The 19,671-nt window shown below is 42.5% G+C and overlaps 1 protein-coding gene across 1 annotated transcript in view; it reads right to left on the bottom strand.

Annotated features, from left to right (window-relative positions):
- LOC120937755 (WD repeat containing planar cell polarity effector) overlaps window positions 1-19,671 on the bottom strand; it is a 480,161-nt gene that overhangs the window by 339,352 nt on the left and 121,138 nt on the right. The window contains exon 8 of the mRNA XM_040351220.1: window positions 7,823-7,956. Within this exon, the coding sequence (XP_040207154.1) occupies window positions 7,823-7,956 (134 nt within the window). The remainder of the gene's footprint in view (window positions 1-7,822; window positions 7,957-19,671) is intronic.

Raw genomic sequence — 19,671 nt, forward strand, 5'->3', positions numbered from 1 at the left:
TGTATTTTAGTATTACCTCTCCTCTTCCCCTTCCCAGTTACTATTGTGCCTCTCCTCTGAATACAGCAATAAAACATATAGACCTCAGCAGCGTGGTTCTTCCTGTTCTATACTCCTCCTCCCCGGTTCCTCCTGTCTGTGTACAGAAGAAGAACATCAGAGCCAAGAGGGAGGAGCCGGCTTCAGCAAGGTGTCGATTGTGCAAGCAGTCGGCTGGGAGATATTGTCACAAACTACAGTGAACGGGAGTGAACCACAACTGCGGTTAAGTAAAGACTTCAATGCAGCCCTCTATGTTATGTGAAATTTCAGTACTGGACCCCAGGCGTTACTCCAATCAGAGAACAGGAGTTTGGGGGTTCTCTACATTATCTTTTTCACACACAAGAATGCGATGAACTACTAAGGGTGGAGGTATTAGCACATACCTTCAACCTTAGTAAAAAAAAAAAGGTACAATGAACATGTTCAGTAATTAAGGGCGGAAGTCCGTATACAAGTACAACGAATGTCAAGCACGTAGCATATGAAAATACTGTATGCAATTGGCATATACTTGAGAGAGGCAACTATAGCTCAGATGGTTCCAGAGTGTATGTCCCTTTAAGACATTGCACATATTAATACGCAAAGTAAGCCACATTGCCAAAATGGAAGAATTAATAAGTCAATCTAGAGACTCTTCCAGGACGTACCTCGCTAAATGGTCTTGTTGGACACACTTTGAAAATTCCACTGAATGTCGTGCCTTACTAGAATCCTGATTATATTATTTGATATGATTTGGTCTTTCTTTTCAAAGTAACTAATCTATACACTACAGTTTGGAAATTCAAACTACATCCACTAATGCACAATGACCAATTTCCGGTTCGTTGAGTGGGAAGACCTTTACCTTCCTATTTTTTTTTTTTTTTCTCTTTCTCTCTCCCTTCCCCTTTTCCGTATATTTAAACATTGCTATGAATAGATTTACATGTTGTAATGTATGTTATAATTGTTCATTAACCTTATGTATCAGCGTTTTTCAATGCAAATTTTATATGTAATACTTTACTGAAATTACATGTATGCATATATTTTGAAAAATCTAATAAACATATTTAAAAAAAAAAAGGAAAGCCTACTGTAAATGTGGCCTGGAGGTATGAAACCAAATTACAAGGAAAACAAAATATTACAGAACTGCAAGATTTGGTTCCTGTCTTCAGAATCTGCACCAAAGCATATATGAGTGTGTTAAGGTGCAAGAGGAAGCAAATGGCTAAGCTGATTTATAATTCTGTATAATACAACAACACATTGAGAACCTATTTATTATTTGGTGGCACTCTAGCAGCCAAGTGGTTAGCCCTGTGGAATTTGATTTCTACCTCAAAAGTTATCCCCCTGTTTAAATTACTTTACTTTCCTCCCCATAATGCAAAAGTATACTGATCTGAATGGTTTACTGCTTAGTTGTAACGTATCATTGAATAATTTGTCACTATAATACTGTACACCAGAAAATAAATATGTATTGTATGCAAAAAAAAAAAAAAAAGATATTGCACAGCAATCAGCTAAAGGACACTAAGTAATCCCAAGCAGTACTGTAGTATAAAGTAAAGGCAGATTCAAATACAGAACTTAGAAAAAGGTATATGTGAACCGGGTCATTTTAAGGCAGTAAATAGAACATAGTACTGGTACTTATCCGTTTGCAGAGGATGAAAGTAGTTCAGCAACCAAGGTAGTGTCGCAGCTATGGGATTCTTTCATGGAGGGTCTCCTGGTGGGGGATATCTTGGGGTGTCCGCAGCAACTGTAGTTAGCTTGGCAGCATAGATCCAGGAGAGGGATAGGTTCCAGTTTAGGGATAGATAGGATCCAGTTTAAGGAATAGATATGTTCCAGTTTAGGGATGGATAGTAGCTGTAGGTTGTCTGTAGCCAGGCCGGCTACGGCGGACAATAATAAGACAGACTGTACTATGCACGCTGTCCTGTTTATAGGAGGCAGGCATGTGTAGTGCATAAGCACTGATTCGAGATGCACTTCCGCGTTCCACGCTGGAACGCACGCGGCGTCGGGCGATGGCGCCATCACGAGGTCGCTGTATGCGCTCCAGCGCGGAACACAATACGCGACAGAGGCGCCGTTTACAGACATGCCGGCTGCCACACAGGGGGCGATCACCGAGTTGGGACACCAGGCACTCTGCAAAAGATGCAGGGCAGATGTTCTGAGTGCCCACGCTGGCACGTCCCGTTAGGCAGGGAACCGGAGCTCAGTGCTGGAGCTTGCTCCCTGGCACTGGGCTTCGGCAGTTAGCAGAGTTTATAAACCAGATTTTGGGTGACGAAAAGTCAGGGCCCAGTCGCAACTGCGACTTCTGCGACCCTGGTAGTTCTGCCACTGACTCAACTGCACAAAGCGTGTTAGCTGTTCTCTTGAGTAAAACAGCACCTATCTTTGCTTCTTTTGGTTTTCAGATTTGAAGAAGCTATATCACCTAATTATTTTGGAAACATTTATGCATATTGCTTTGGTGGACTTTTTAGTTATTGAGTTCACTTTTATAATTTCTTTGTGAGCGCTGCAATCTTTTTGATTTATGTTATTCTGAGGGTTGTATATTTATCGTTGCTAGCAGCTACTTTACATACTATTGAATTTAGGCTGACTAGCCTGTAGTTTCTGTTATGTATCCTGGTAATAATTGGTACCACGTTAGCTTTTCGTCAATTGGCTGGTCTATTATTATATTCGTTAAGCTTTCCTTCAAAATTAGGAATAATGTTCTAGCAATAACCTAGATAAGTTATTTGAGGACTCTCGGGTGTTAGCCATCTGGTTCTGGTGATTTACTCACATTAAAGCGGAGTTCCGCGTAACTTTTTTTTTTAAAGTCTGCAGCTACAAATACTACAGCTGCTGACTTTTAAAATAAGAACACTTACCTGTCCAGGGCACCCGCGATGTCTTCACCCAAACCTGACCTGTCCATCGGCTCCAGGTTTAGGCGCCGGCATCTTTAGTATCTTTAGTAAGGGAATCAGAAAGTGAAGCCTTGTGGCTTCACAGCCTGGTTCCCTACTGCGCATGCACATGTCACGCTGCGCGTTCTGACTGGTAACAGACAAATGGCCCCTGCCCCCACCTATAACTGGCCTTCACAGCAAAAAAAAAAACAGTTTTAACGTAGACTGTTGGACAGGTTAATTTGGTCGGTTGGCAGACTGGTTGATGAGTTGAGCAATGGAATGTTCTGTTTTTGTCTTTCATGCGTTTGCCCTTCCATGTGCTCCTTGCTGTGAAGGCCAGTTATAGGTAGGGGCAGGGGCCATTTGTGTGTTACTGGTGTAAATATGGTCTCTGAAACAGCCCTTTTTACAAAACTCAGTCACAGACTCATTCAAACCCCACCCCCCCCCACTGCCAACCCCCTTTGCATCTCCATGCGCCCTGGGCCGTCTTTGTCATTGGCTGGAGCCAAGCCCTCTTGCTATGCAGATTCTGCTTTTACCACATTCCTCTGTACCTTTTAAAACCATGGAACTGCACGTATCAGCCTGAAGGATCTCGGGAATATGAACCAGATATGTGGAACCTCCAGAAATACTATATTAACTCATGTTGCCTTCCAACACCTCGCTTTCCTTTGTTAAAACCGAGGGGAAGAATGTATTTAACATAGTTGCCTTCTCCTTGAAAATCATAACCAACTTCCCCTGACTATCCTTATGCCCTGATTTTGCTTTTTTACTATATTTTAAAACTTTTGGTGGGGGAGGGGGCTCTTTTTACTCCATTCCGCTATGTGCTTCTCATGGTCTATTTTTTCTGCCCTGATAGTTCTCTTACATTTCTAAGGTCTCGTACACACGACTGAATTTCTCGGCAAAAACCAGCGAGAACCTTGCTGGGAGATATTTTTTTGCAGAGGAAACCGGTCGTGTGTACATTTTCGTCGAGGAAACTGTCGAGAGCCTCGACGAGCCAAAAAGAGAGCAAGTTCTCTATTTCCTCGACGGGAGTTCAAATTGGCTCGTCGAGTTCCTCGACGGGCTGGTTTTCGACGCTTGCTCAGATTAAAGTATGAGACGGGAGTAAAAGTAGCATTTGTAATGGAGATAACACGTTTTTAAAGCTGTAAGAGACTGAAAAGTGCAAATCGTCTCTTACCAAACTTTTATTTAACACGCAAACACATGAAATTAGCAAAAGCAGCCCCAAGAGTTTAGCCAGTGGAATTGAACTTCCCCTGCCGTTGTATGTGTTGTATGTGACCGCGTTTGAGAACGAGGAGATTTTGGCTTGACAGTGTGTACGCAAAGCAAGCTTGTAGAGTTCCTCGACAAGCCTAACAAGGAACTCGACGAGGAAAACGATGTGTTTCGCCCGTCGAGTTCCTCGGTTGTGTGTACAAGGCCTTATTGTAGAGTTGGAATGCTGATGGTTCCCTCTCGGCCTTATATTTTTTAACCTTTTCGTTGCCAGGCCTTGCCTCCACTTTTAAAATCAGCTTGCCGGACCATTTTTGTAATTTTTCCATTGCTTTTTTATTTTCCCCTTACAGCTTTCAGAGTTTGTAAAAGACCCCCAAAGCACACGGCCAGTAGAAATAAAAAAAGGTGCTACTGATTTTTAAGGCCCTGCGATATTTGCGCAGATGTTTATTAAAGCAATATTTTCACTGAAAATACACTAAAATCATCATTAGCAGAAATTGTGAAAATCGAATGTACGCACAAATGTAAATATCCAAATTTCATTTTTCTCTTACAACTTTCAGAATTTGTAAAGGACCCCCCCCCCCCCCCAAACCATGTATTTTATAAAAGCACATGATTTGTAAAATAAAAAGAAGGTGCTACTGGTATGTAAGGCCTTGCGATAATTGCGCAATATTTTTGCTAAAAATACATTAAAATCATTATGAGCTGATATAAACACAGCCAATGTTACACAATTCCTGCTAAATTCTTACTAACTATAAAAGCTTAACCTGCGTTGAGTTAATAACAAATATTTTTAAATTCTAAATTGCGCCTTTCTGCGAAATGGTGGAAATTGAAGATACGCCAAAAATATCAAAAAAAATATGTATGTTTTACTTTTTCACTTACAGCTTTCAGAGTTTGTAAAAGTCCCCACAAACCATACATTTTCTGAAAGCACATGGCCAGCAGAATAAAAAAAAGATTCTACAAAAAAATTTTGGGCCATGCAATATTTGTACAATTTTTTTTTAAAAAAAAGTCACATAGAAAAAAAAAATATCCCTGTTTGCACACGTAAACACGGCATAACCTACAAAATTTGTGCTAAATGCCAAGGTCTCATTCGCATGGGGTATACTAAAGCGTACACCCATTGAGGGCCGTGTTACCTGCATGGGGATGCATAGGTGTTCTGTGCATCCATGTGCAGACAGTCCTATTCATGTCAGTTGGGACGCAGCAGACCCCTAATGTCTCTTTTTTGAGACAGAGAAAGGGACTGAAGACAGTCCCTTTCTCTGCAACCTGGGCTACACTCTAATGAATGACACAGGAGTCTGTATAGAGACTCCTATTCATTCACAAACTGACACATTTTACTCTGTCAGTGATGAACAGAATGATCGGTATCGATCACTTTGCTCATTCAGGAAAGAAAAGGCACATCCAAATACCTTTGTAGTGGTGGAGTGAACACTTGGGCAAGCACTGGAAGTGGATTGTCGTGGAGTGTTGGAGAGCATTTGCATCACCGTATTTTGTTCTATTTTGCATGATATTGCATTCAACACAAAGGAAGCACATTTTGTGGATTGTGTTTAATTACATATGATATATGAAAATAGCTGCACTATCTTTTACATTTTTCAGGTGTTTTTAGCCTGTAAGAACTGGTCTCCCCCTCCAGTGCTGGCCAAAGCAAAAACGCCTGAATCTTGAATACACATGTAAAATGCTTGAAATAAGTGTCTAAAACATTTGTATATGCGTTCAGAAAAGCTTAAAGAGTAACTCCACTGTTGTTGAGAAAAAAACATTCCCCCTCTGGGTGATCTATGTGTATTGCAAGGATTTTAACAAACGTTGTTGCAGATTCCTACCTTTTGTCTTTATGAAGAAATCAATGTGTGTTTGTGTCTATTTGGGTAAGTGAGTCTAATGGAGTGGTTTTATAGTTATCAATCAGCTGCAGCACCTGTAGGGCATTAATGAGAAAAGCTGCTGAGCCTGTGTCCCTTTAGATGTGATTTTCTATTGGGAGTATCTCACCAAAAATTAAATTTTTGTTGCAGTGGATGTCTAAAATCTGACTTACTGAATTTACCTGAAGTTCTGTTGAGTAATAATAGTCCGCAGACTTACCTTTTCACTGTCAAAGGCATTTTTGAGTTTTTTTGTAAACACGTTTAAAAACTTGTTTTGGCCCTGATAACCTTAAACATTTTATATTTTCTAAAAGCAAAGACCTTGGAGAATAAAATCACAGTAATTTCAATATTTTTTTGTTACATAATACTAATACAATAATTTATCAAGCACAAATTTATAGTAAAGTATAATTCCAGGAAATTATCTCACTACTGTTAAAAATGCTCCCTCCCCACCCCTAATACCCATACTAATACCTATACTAACTCACCTGTGAAAGAAAGATGTGGAAGCTTACCTGTTTTTGGGCAGCTCTAGTCATGTGATCTATCCTGTGTCAGCCAACGGCCGGCTTCAGGGGAGGGGAGAGAGTGCTCGACACTAACCGGTATAGGTGTTAGGAGAGGTGAGGAAGCAGTTTTAAGATTAGTTGGGTATATCCCAGAATACCACTTTAGTTTTAGGGAACACAGATACAATGTATTACCCAATTTTTGGGTGAAATGTACAAGATGAGGTTGTGCAATAGGTTGAGGTAATGAGGTTGTAAATAGCTACCAAACATGTTAAGCCTTGAAATGATGATGAACTTCGGGACCCAAAATTTTCTGTAGGTGACACTTTAAAAGTCCCTACAGGTCATCAGCTTAAAGCTAACCATGAATACTAGCCCTGAAATTACTGTTCTCAATCCAGCCTGCGTGGCGATGTGCAAGGTATACCGCAAACAATGTTTTCATAATTGGCGTAATGCATGTTGCTTCCGTGTTCTTTCTAGATAGAGGGGATCCCTGACAATCACTGAGGGGCTCTCTAATTTTAGAAGTTGAGGTTCCAAGTGTCTGACAACAATTTTTCTGAAAGAATAGGCTTTTAAGGCCCCTTTTCACACGGGTTGTCTGATCAGATCCACCTGTCAGTTTTCAGGCGGACCTGATCAGACCCTTCAGTCTATAATATGGAGCAGCTGATGTCAGTGGATACGTCCGATGCCACCCGCTGCTATCCAATCCAGTTCTGTCCGCCAAAAATACCGGAATACCCCTTTAGTTTTAGGGAACACAAATACAATGTATTACCCAATTTTTGGGTGAAATATACAAGATGAGGTTGTGTAATAGGTTGAGGTGATCCAGTTCTGTCCGCAAAAAATAGATGGATGGTGGTCCTATTTCCATCCGTCCGGCAAATCGGATTACATCAGATGGAAATAGACAGGAGGTCTGTTTCCATCCGATTGCCTCATAGCGGAGAGAGGACAGAGAGCTATGCAGAGTGGACATGGACCTGTCATCCACCAGTGGGGATCAGCAGAGAGATCCCCCGCTGAGCAAACTTATTCTGCTTAGCAGAGGTTCCCGTGTGACATGGGCATAACATAACTTTATGGGATACACATACGTAACTTACAAGCTGCTGGGACAAAAGTCATTGAAAGACTGCCTTTAAAAAAAAAAAGTAAAATGTACCTTCATATCCAGAGAGGAGAGTTTTTCCAAGTGTTTGTTTATATCTGGGGAAGCAGTCTTTTTAGTAAACTGGATGAAACAAAGTTTGTTTTCCTTCAGAAATGAAACAATGATGAAAGTATCTGTGAATACAGCTGGAACACAAAGAGGATAAGAAAGTGTTACCCTGGTGTGACTACATTCTGCTACCAAAACAAATGACTGCAGATCAACACAAAGACAATTCTACAAGCCAATGCTTTAAATATTACTTCTGTAATCTCCTAAAGTACATTGCTGTGTCATCCTCCTAGAAATGAGAAACAAAGCGCATGCAGGATTCACAGGAAATACTAAATTACATTATGCAAAGCTATCTATCATATCACACATGTTTTATCTGCCTATGGTTTCCCATTGTCTAAGGCTATTTCCAGCAGTGCACTTCAGATGCCATTTCCACACTCTTGTACGTGTCAGGGACCAGCCAGAATGAGCCAGCTTTCAAGCTCTGTGGGTTTTCACCAACCTCAGACTAGTCCAAATCAAGTCATACACTGTGACAAAAGACACTCAAGCAAGAACGGGCTTAAAGTGAAACGGTCTTTTGCACATAGGTGGCAAAAGTAGGTTCACTTAACAGACAGGACTTTAATTTGAAACTATAAAGGTTTAGGGTCAGTCTTTTTTTTTTTTATTATTCTATATATAATTTTAGTTTATAAGTTGTAAAACTGTTGTTTATGAAATACTTTTTTTTTTAACAAATAAATATTAAATACATGAAAAATTATTCTTAAAGCACTATGAGTTGGCTAAAAAGACAGGAAAGCCAACAGAGCTTACTTTGCAGTTCTCTCTGTCTGACAGAAACTTCCTACTGAGTCTTTGCTGTGATGGCTTGTTAGTGTTCTATAAAGAATGGCTTATTTCAGCACAGCTGAAAGCTGTAAAAAACAATTTTATGAAAAGGAGATCAGAGCTCCATCTGCTGGTTGGATGTACTAAATCATTCTGTTTAAAGGATAAGCTCACTTTTACAAAAAAATATATATATATTAATATATTATAATATTTTGCAGGTAAAAAATATATAAATATTAACCCTGGAACCTAATGCAAGCCTCAATACAGGCATGAATACATCTCAATTTGTTACGTTTGAACATACAACCCCCAGCCATACCCCCCCCTTCCTCTCCAAATCTTTGAGGCTATGATCCCCGCTCTCCCGACTAGATCCTTACTGAACCATGGTATAACCTACATTCATGACCTTATTAAAAAACAATCCCCTTAACCCCTTCAAGAACTGGCACATAAACACCATCTCCCCCCGCAGCACCAATTTACATGCGCCAGGATGCTGCACTTCCTAACCAAACACCCTCTTCCCACTATGTCTCTACCTCCTCAAACTTGGAATTTCATTACCCAGTCCAAGTCTAAACTGCGAAGGATCGCTCTCTTCTACAACACCCTTGAGGATAAACTTTTTGCAAAACCAGCCCTATGTTAAAGTGGGAATCTGACCTCCAGGCCTTGTTCTCCCCAGCTCAATGGCGAGCCACATTTAGCTCAATTACTAGGGCCTCTCAGTGCACTAGCCACTCTGAAACAATGAGAAAAATCACTAACAGATGGCACTATATTCCCTTCAGACTGTCTAAAATGTTTACAGGCAGTCTCTGCCATGTTCTGGCGTGAATGTGACCAGGTAGGGAATCTCTTACGCAGCCTCTGGAGCTGCCCATGTCTTACAAGTTTTGGTCCAGATAGCTCGGCATAGTGACCAAACCCCAGCCTGCCTTATGCTGCGTACACACGTTTTTCATGACGAGAAAACTGCCATTTTTTAGATTGGTCGTGAAAACCGGTCGTGTGTATGCTCCATAGCAGTTTTCTCTACGAGAAAACTGCCCACAAAAAAATTAGAACCTGCTCTATTTTTTCTCGTCGTTCTTTTTCTCGTCGCGAAAACTGCTCGTGTGTATGCTTTTCTGAGGGGAAAAAACATGCATGCTCAGAAATTTGCAGAAGCGCCCCAAAGGGTGGCGCCATTTGAATGAAACTTCTCCTTTATAGTGCCGTTGTACGTGTTGTACGTCACCGCGCTTTGCTCTAGCTTTTTTTTTTTTCATGAACGTGTGTATGCAAGGCAGGCTTGAGAGAAATCACGACGAATCACGTTGAGAAAAACTTAGTTTTTTGCATGACAGGAAAAACGGTCGTGTGTAAGCGGCATAAGCCTTGTTAAATCTAGACATTGATCGCTTCTCTGTAGTCCAGCGAGCAGTAGTCACACACATTCTGGTGACGGCTTGGATACTCCTTCTAAAAAACTGGAAATCCAAGGTGTCCCTCAATCTTTCTGAACTGGTGAACATGGTAAATTCTAACCACACATTTAAATGCCTCATAGCATTCAATATCCTAAAATAGTCTTTCTCCCATTATTGGTCTATCTAGATGAATAAAGCTACCTTTCAATAGTATTATTGCTACTTGTAACCTAGTGCTGCTTTCCAGCAATTTTTTGTCTCTGAGCTGTATGTTTGGATCTGTACTATACCTTTTGTTCAGAATCCCAATCTGTTACCTTATGTTGTAAACCAAATTTAATAAAAATGTATTGTTAAATATATATATTTATATATATATATATATATATATATATATATATATATATATATATATATATATATATGAATATTGAAAAGAAACAGCATGGGGCGCTAGCTTGTAATCCTAAACTCAATGGGCTAGATTCAGATAGAATCGTCTATCTTTATGCTCGGCGTAACGTATCGCAGATACGTTACGCCGCCGTAATTTAGGGCGCAAGTTCTGTATTCAGAAAGAACTTGCGCCCTTAGTTACGGCGGCGTAACGTATCTGTGTCGGCGTAAGCCTGCATAATTCAAATGTGGATGATGGGGGCGTGTTTTATGTATATTAACTGTGACCCTGCGTATTTGATGTTTTTTACGAACGGCGCATGCGGCGTTCGTGAAAAAATCCCAGTGCGCATGCTCGAAAATCCGCCGCAAAACATCATTGCTTTCAACGTGAACGTAAATTACGTACATCCCTATTCACGAACGACTTACGCAAACAACGTAAAATTTTCAAAACTCGACGTGGGAACGACGGCCATACTTAACATAGGATACGCCTCATATAGCAGGGGTAACTATATGCCGGAAAAAGTCTAATGTAAACGACGTAAAAAGATTCGCCGGGCAAACGTATGTTTCTGAATTGGCGTATCTACCTAATTTGCATATTCAACGCGTAAATATACAGAAGCGCCACCTAGCGGCCAGCCTAAAATTGCAAATAAGATACGACGGCGTAAGAGACTTACGCCGGTCGGATCTTAGTCAAATCTATGCGTAACTGATTCTATGAATCAGGCGCATAGATACGACGCCGCACACTTAGAGATGCGCCTTCGTATCTCCTACATGAATCTACCCCATTGAGTTTAGGATTACAAACTAATGCCGCTTGCTGTTTCTTTTCAATAGTGCTGTAAGTATAATACTGACTTACTATTGGCAGCTGTTTGACATAATCTTTTTCTTTGCACTTTCCAATAACATCTTTGGTGCTGTAATTTTCGCTTCACAGAAAAATATGAATTTGTTTATTTTTTTGTTAGGGAACTGTAAAGCATTGCACCCACGATCAGCAAATCGTTGGTGTAATGCCACAGTCCTGCAGACTGTCTGTGTAGCTATCTGCCTGTACCTCCTATATGGGCAGGCAGTTACACTCTAACAAGGAAGATCAGTGAACTAACAAGAGCAATCAACAGCGCTCTTGTAGTTCATTGAGGACTACAAGCCAACATCCACAAAAGCTGTCGGGACTTGTAGTTTTCCCATTCACAGAATACTGTAAATGAATGACATGGTCAGGCGGGCAAAGCTGCATTTATTTATTTTTTAGTTAGGCTTTAAATTCTCTTTCACATCAGCACCCCCTCTCCTTACATCACAGCTCCCCTTACATCAGTTCCCCCTTTTGACATTAGAGCCCCCTAACATCACAATCCCCCCTTCACATCAGAGCCCCCCAACACCAAAATACTGCTTGCAAATCACAACCCTCAATATCACAGTTCCCCCCCTAACATCACAGCCCCCTTCGCAACCACAACCCTCCTCCTCACATCACTGCTCCCCTTTTCACATAATAGCCCCCATAGCAAAGCCCCCCCCCATTTAAACCATAGTCTCCACTGCAGTTACAGCTCTTCTCCCTTTACAGTTATACCTTAACACAGCACAGCAGAGGGCAAGAGGCACAGCAGAGTGAATTTGTCTACTGTATTTGTATTCACCTGCCTGTTAAACTAACAGCAGGGAAGAGTGCATGAGATACGGAAGGTCTGCACTGAGGATGGGAGCTGACCGACTTTTCTTCTCAACAAGTGAAAGGTTGGGCAGCTCCTGCTCCTCATGTAGACCTATCATATTTCCCACCCTATTAACTTCAGCGGGGGTGACAGACAAGTGAATACATATACAGAAAAGGAATACACCCTGCTGTGTCGGCTGCCCTCTGCCATGCTCGGAGTTTTAGCAGAAGCGGTGGCAGGAGAGGTAACCACTCAGACTGCCAAGTGGCACGGTCTGGACAGGACTGTCACTCGGTTTGTGTCTGGACCGCAGTCCACCATTTAGTGATGCCTGTTGTAATGCATTTTTCAACATGGTTGTATTTTGCTTCCTCTGCCTCTTCCCTTTTTCTCAATATCTGTTTTGGCTATGAAAAAACAACATTTCCTACCCTATTTTGTTTTGCTCTTTACCAAAACCTCTGAATACATTATGGGGTTGATTTACTAAAAGAAAATAGGCTGTTCACTTTGCAAGGGAAGTAACCCCTTGCAAGAGAATTCTCCTCAAAGCTTAGTGATTTTGGTGAAATGTCACTTTGCAAAGAATACTCAATCACTTTGCTAGTTTCCAATCCTCCTGTAGATGGATGTATAACCCAAAGGTGTCCCTCAATGTACTAAAAAATATGTTTAATTATTTTTAAACAATACACAAATAGATTACATTGTGCTTTTATCTGCTTGAAGTTCAGCTTAAATAATCATTTGCTCAAATAAGGACTGATCTCATATTTCAGTGCAGTGTGAACTTTTGACACTAAACACCACTATTCAGAATGTCTGATCTAGCATATGGCATGAAAAAAATAGATCAGGTGGCAAAGACATTTGTTCAATGATGAGTTACAGTCAATCTTACCAAAAGCAACCTCAGTTGAGCATGAACTGTCTTATTACTCGTAAAGAATTAGAAGCAGCCATTCTTTCATTTACCTCAAATAAATCCCCTGGCCAGGATGGGTTCCAGTGGAGTGGTATAGGCAATATTCTGATACCCTAGGCACTAGACTATAAATCTTATATTTATACTGCTTTGAAAATGGGGCTCTACCTTCCTCTATGTTGGATGCTTATGTAGTTCTCATACCCAAACCGGGTAAAGATCTTACATTTTGTTTCTTTGTAAAGACCAATAGTCCTCAACGCGGAACTTAAAATTCCCACAAAGATTTTGGCTACCAGATTGTCCATATCACTCCCATCCCTGGTTGACATGGATCAAACTGGCTTTATAAAACCAAAGAATTTCCAAGTTCAACTTACCAACAAGCCTGCGACCAACCAAATTAACCTGTCTAACAGTATGTGTTAAAAACAGGGGTTTAGTTGCACACATTTGCAAATACATGCATAAGCTGCAGACCCCGCCAAGGCACCCTGTATCCTGCAGACCCTAACTCTAAATTTGAAGAGTCTCCACAGTGGGAGCACATGTATTCTGACGGATAGATGAAGGGCAGATGACTGGAGGGAGCCCGACCCTCCTTAAAGGCGCAGGAACACACTAGACACCCAGCACAATGGCAGCAAATTTCTTGTGCGTTGTCTGACCAATATATCTAAAATACAAAAAATGCGTTTGCCCTTCCAGTGCTCCTTGCTGTGAAGACCACAGGGGGCAGTGACCTTTTTTTGTATTGTTGACATATTGGTCAGGTAACACACTGACACCTTTGAATGTAATTCTGTGACACCATTGGGTTTTCTGGAGACTGACTGCTGCCTTGGTAGCTCTCTCTGAAACTGATTGAAGGCACTAATATTATTATTGATGCAGTGTAAACTATGCACTATGCAATATGTTATAGTATAGTATAACATTGCATGTATTTAACATGATATTGAGGATACCTGCCCCTCATGTTGTAGGGGCCCTGCATCTAGGGAAGTGAATTTATCCACAGGGTGGTAAACCTGGAAAAAGGGGAGGGTGGGATGTTGTGGTAGTTTTCTTATTTTTTTATTTATTACATTTTTCCTCATTTTCCCGACATGTGTGGCTGGTTATGTCTCACTTTTTGTTGTTTTTATTGTGCAAAAAAAATAAACTTTCTCATAGTGTGTGACCTTGCAGTGCAGCTTTCTTGCACCATTAATGACACATTTAGGCCAAGCTGGTGGGCTTACCGAGAAAAGAAGAAGCTTTGCATCAATTGGACTCTGGAACATTTATGAAATGTTTGGTGGGCTATCCCCACCATAATTAGAAGACTTAAAATGTTTATAGAAGAGCGGAAGAAAGGAGTGAAATACCTTGATCAGCTTGAGAAGTAACAAAAACTTTTAGGATAATGGACTGTCCTATTAGGTCATCTGATTTTCTCAAAACTCATCACGTGCCTTGATATTAAAGTATACTGTATGCAAACCCAACCACTAAAATCTCATATAAGTTTAAACATATTGTTGTCATTTCAATAGTCACTTATAATATTTTTAAATCTGCAGCTTTCATTAAAATAAAACCTAGTAATCCTGCCATGAAGGTCCTTATTCAGGCACTTCTTGTTATAGGGTGACATCATTCTGTTCCTGTCTCCCATTTGTGCTATAGTGTTGTCACCCTATCACATTGATGGAGAGTGCATTAATGCAGACATGGTCCATTGTTGGCACCATCACAAAACCCACCACTTAGAAATTACATGCAACCATCGCTCAAATACATGCATGTAGACAGGAATGGGGTACAAATAAGCTGCAGGAAATTAACTGCACTAACATGCAACAAAGTATGATACTAGAAAAAAATTGTATATGAAACAGTAATTTAGCAAATTAAAATGTAATTCAGTTAGGCTGTATTCACACCTCGGCGTACTAAATCGCGGCGTTTTGTCCCGCGAATTGCGGCGACAAATAGCGGCATTTTGTACCGCGTTTCGCGGCGACAAAACGCCGCGATTGTGAATGCAGCCTTCACCCCCTCTATGGAGATGGTTCACATCTCCTATGCCGAACGCCGAAAGACGCCTGAAAAAAAGGTCCGGGACTTTTTTTCAGGCGACAGGCGGCAGGCGGAAGGCGTTCGGCGTGGAGATGTGAACCATCTCCATAGAGGGCAATGTTACATCATCCCTCTGGCGTGTCGGGGCGGCAGCGGGCGTCACACTACAGGCGACAAAACGCCTAGGTGTGAATGGGCTCTTAGGGTTTACATTTTCTTTACTGATGAACTGCACTGTATTCTCAAAAAAACTGACTCAAGTTGAGACAGGTCTGAAACATTTTCCATGAAGTAAATAAAAATAATAAAAAAATAAAAACATTAAACTCTAGACAAACTTTCTGTTGCCAGGTATAAAATGGAAATACAGCGGGCCAAATCCTCAAAGATCCTGCCTAACTTATCTTTTCCCATTTAAGTTACACTGCCTTAAAATCCACAAGTGCCCGATCCACAAAGCACTTACCTAGAAATTTCAGGCCGTGTAACTTAAATGTCTCCGGCGCAAGGCGGTCCTCTTCTCCAGGGGGCGATGACAATTTAAATGAGGCGCGCTCCCGCGCCGGACGTACTGCGCATGCTCGTGACGTCATTTTCCCGAAGGGCAGCGCGCGAAATTACGTTACGCCGGGCTTTGTGGATTGCGATGGGACAATAAAGTTGCGTCGGGTAAAAAAAAAAAATCGCGGCGATCGAAAAAAAGGTCTGTTTTTACAAGGTGTAACTAGTTTACACTTTGTAAAAGCAGAACTAATTTTACGTATGCAAAAGTAAACTTACGCAGAAAACACAAAGCTGAAAAGCTTTGTGGATCTCCGTAAGTCCTCATTTGCATACGCTAGGCGGCATTTCGACACAAAATGCCCCCAGCAGGGGATGCGGTACTGCATCCTAAGATCCGACAGTGTAAGGCCCCACACACACGATAGAATCCATCCGCTGAAAAATCCCAGTGAATGGGTTTCAGCGGATAGATCCTATGGTGTGTACACTCCAGCGGATCTGTTTCCGCGGATATTTATCCCCTGGGATGATTTCCAGCGGATAAATATTTGATGACATGCTATCAAATCTATCCGCTGGAATCCATCCCAACGGATGGATCCGCTGGTCTGTACAGACTCACCGGATCCATCCATCCGAAGGGATCCCCCGCATGCGTCGTAATGATTCGACGCATGCGTGGAATTTCTTATATGACAGCGTCGCGCACGTCGCCGCGTCATAATCACGGCGACGGCGCGACAGGTCATCGCCAGAGGATTTCGGCGTGGATTTCCATGCGATGGTGAGTACACTCCATCGCATGGAAATCCTCGAGAGGATTTATCCGTGGAAACGGTCCGCTGGACCGTATCCGCGGATAAATCCTCCCGTGTGTATGGGGCCTAAGTCTCTTACAGATGTCGGATCTTATGCCTATCTTTGAAAAACTGCTTCTGAGGATCAGTTCCAAAGATAGGCACAGGGATACGCAGGCTGAACAGCAGTTCCGCCTGCGTATCCCTTTTGAGGATTTGGCCCAGCATTTCTAAATTACCATCACTGTCATCTAACCTTATTCAGTCACTAAGTAATTATTACGTAACTACTCTTTTTCCTGTCCAATTGCAGGTTTGAGTAGAGTTAATAAAGGTTAACCCTAACCTGCTAATCAGAGTTATTAACCTATAATGTGACCGACCCCCCACACCCATAACTTTCACCTTAAACTGCCCTCCACTCTCCTATCCCTTTCACCCCTTCTTCCCCCCAGCACTGATCACCCCCACACCCGGTCCGACACCCCCCCCCCCCACGCGCAAACGGGATCCCTGCAAGCCACCATCGTTAACCACTTCAGCCCCGGAAGAATTGTACAGTTTTAACTTTTATATTTGCTAGGATTTTAGTAGGAATTGTGTACATTTTGCCCTGTATGAATCCACTATAAATGATTTTAGTGTATTTTTAGCGAAAATATTGATTTAGTAAACATTTTCGCAAATACCGCAGGGCCTAAAAAAATCTGTAGCACCTTCTTTTATTCTAAAGGTCATATGCTTTCGGAAAATATATGGTTTGGGGGGTCTTTTACAAACTCTGAAAGTTGTAAGTGAAAAATTAAAACCTTCAGAATTTTTTAGAAATTTGGATATTTACATTTTTGCACAAGTTCGTTTTTTACCTGTAGCGCTACCCCCGAAGGAGCAGCTGATTTGTTGTTGGGATCGGCATATTAAGTTACCTTAATGTGGCATATGGGTGCAGTTGGAGAACAAAGCAGTGAGCGAAGGTCCAGACAGTGAATAAAGGTTTTTCCAATGCTTTATTTCCAGGCCAACACGGCCAACATCAACTTCAGATAGGAAGAAAAGGTTGATGAAGAAAAGGGAAAAACTCTGCGGTACCAGGCCTGGATATGAACCGAGCAGTCCTGCTCTCAGTAGTATCAGATTATCATTCGTCGCCACTCTAGCCAGAGTGGGTGAAGTTCCCCCGGACAGACCCCTGTCACAGGCCTGGCAGCCGAGTTTCACTTTTCACCAGGATTGCTGGGAGGAACAGGTCTCTCTCACACACCTGGCTCCAGGGCCTCTGCCACAAGCCTTTTACTTTAAGTGAGCTAAATGGATGAATGGAGCGAATCCTCCCAGTAGATTTTAGCATAAGTCACCAGATGACAGCAAAGCGTACCTGTCAGCATTCCCGTCACCAGATCCCCGATTGGTTCGTTCAAGCCCTGTTGGACAACCTGCCTCCGGGTTCCCCTCAAGCCGACCCACCAATCGAACGGCACCCAGCCTGGGATCCTCTCAATAGAACTGGGGACCCAGCAAGTCACTGGAGTCCCCTTTTACCTCCGGATGAGGTTCTGTGTAGCCTGCAATTTTGGCCAGGTAGGCCGCGCTGACGGGGTCCATGGATGCGCGCACCCTGAAGGTGGATGCCGCACCTGGAACCGGGACCCCGCGAAGACTTTTGAGCACATGACACCTGTCACAGATATACTCTCCCCCATCAGGCCCCGCGAGGGAAAAACTCCTCTAATTGGGTGCTGGGGAAAACTCACTCTGCCAGAACCCCACTGGTGCCAACTGCTGGCCAGGGATGGTACTGCATCCCTGGAGCACAGACTGACCCAGTGGACATTTCTGGAATGACAGAAGTCCCAATTTAGCAAATTGTGAATGGGAGCAAAATAACTCTCCCATTCCCACTAACTTTAGCGTAGTGCCCATACTGAAAGTAAGGGGGCGCTACATACTCCCCCCACTTGAAATTACACTGTCCCCAGTGTCCTAAAGCATACAAGCCCGAATGCTGGCCTGTTACCTGCTAACCAGACAGAAAAAAGGAGGAAAAGAAGGAAGGACAGGATTCACACATTGCATTAAAATATTTAAATAGCATAAGACATACAACATACACAGCCCTATCTATCTAGCTGCCCATTCTCCGCAGTGTTGATAGTAGGTGGGTCCAAAAAAAAAACATGTATAAGAAAGATAAAGGAGCATACAAATATACAATATGCATTCTGATATCAAAATAATTTCTTATGTATTTACAACCTCCAGGGTCAGGATTGAAGCTGTGCACTCGGGCCCCAGCGCAAAACTTCCTTCCCTCCCAAGGAGTCCTAAGGTGTAAGTGCTGTGAGAGAAATACTCTTTTCTATGCAAGAAATTCAAAACAATAAGACTTAGCGGTCAGTGCGCTGGTACTGCGGCAGTTCAAAACTCAAAAGGTGAAGAAGTAGCAGCAAAGGGAAGTAAAAAAAATGGAAAAATTGTTATTTTTCCTCGCTGAATTTTTCCAAAGCTGCTATAAAGAAGTTGGCAAGGTCCCACTCTAACTGACTGAACCCAAACCCCTCCCAAGAGTCCTTCACACAAATGTCTATGTGGATCTGGAGGAGCAGGAAGGAAAAGGGAAACTGGGAGAAAAGTTCAAAACAGAGTGGGGGCATACTTATCCGTAACTTCCCTTTGGGTGAGTGCCCATGTCTGGCAACACAGAGAAACTCATCCGATCACACAAACAGGGCCCGGCAACATGAACATCGGGTGCCCCGCATAGGACGGCATGTCCCGGGTTGGAGGAGCGGTGAGTCAAAGAAATCACACAACACAACTCACCAGCTCCTCAAGGTAGACACACAGAGCTCGGCCCACAAGATGCACTCCGAGCAGGGCGCTTTTTCTTCTTTTTCCTGGTTCCCAGGGCCCGGAATCCCCCAAAGCCCTGTTGTTCGGGGAACCGTGGCTCAAAAAGGTGGTCAGGCAGGTCATCACTACCCATCCTGGAATCGCCTGACCAGAGTTCAAAATCTGAGGATTCCTCCGCTTCGGAAGGGAGGTAGGTTAGGGCCTTGGTCGGGGCAGTGGCCGGATCAGGCCGATGGGACTTCCTTCACTCGTCCCAATCGATTGGCCGGGGAGGCCTTCTTCCAGTATCGACACATCTGATGGAGGCCGCGCCGACTGAGACGGCCTCACGAGTGGCCTCGGCCTGCACGCATGCCGCGCGGGC

Source organism: Rana temporaria, chromosome 4, assembly GCF_905171775.1.
Source record: "Rana temporaria chromosome 4, aRanTem1.1, whole genome shotgun sequence".
In the NCBI taxonomy this organism is placed as follows: Eukaryota; Metazoa; Chordata; class Amphibia; order Anura; family Ranidae; genus Rana; species Rana temporaria.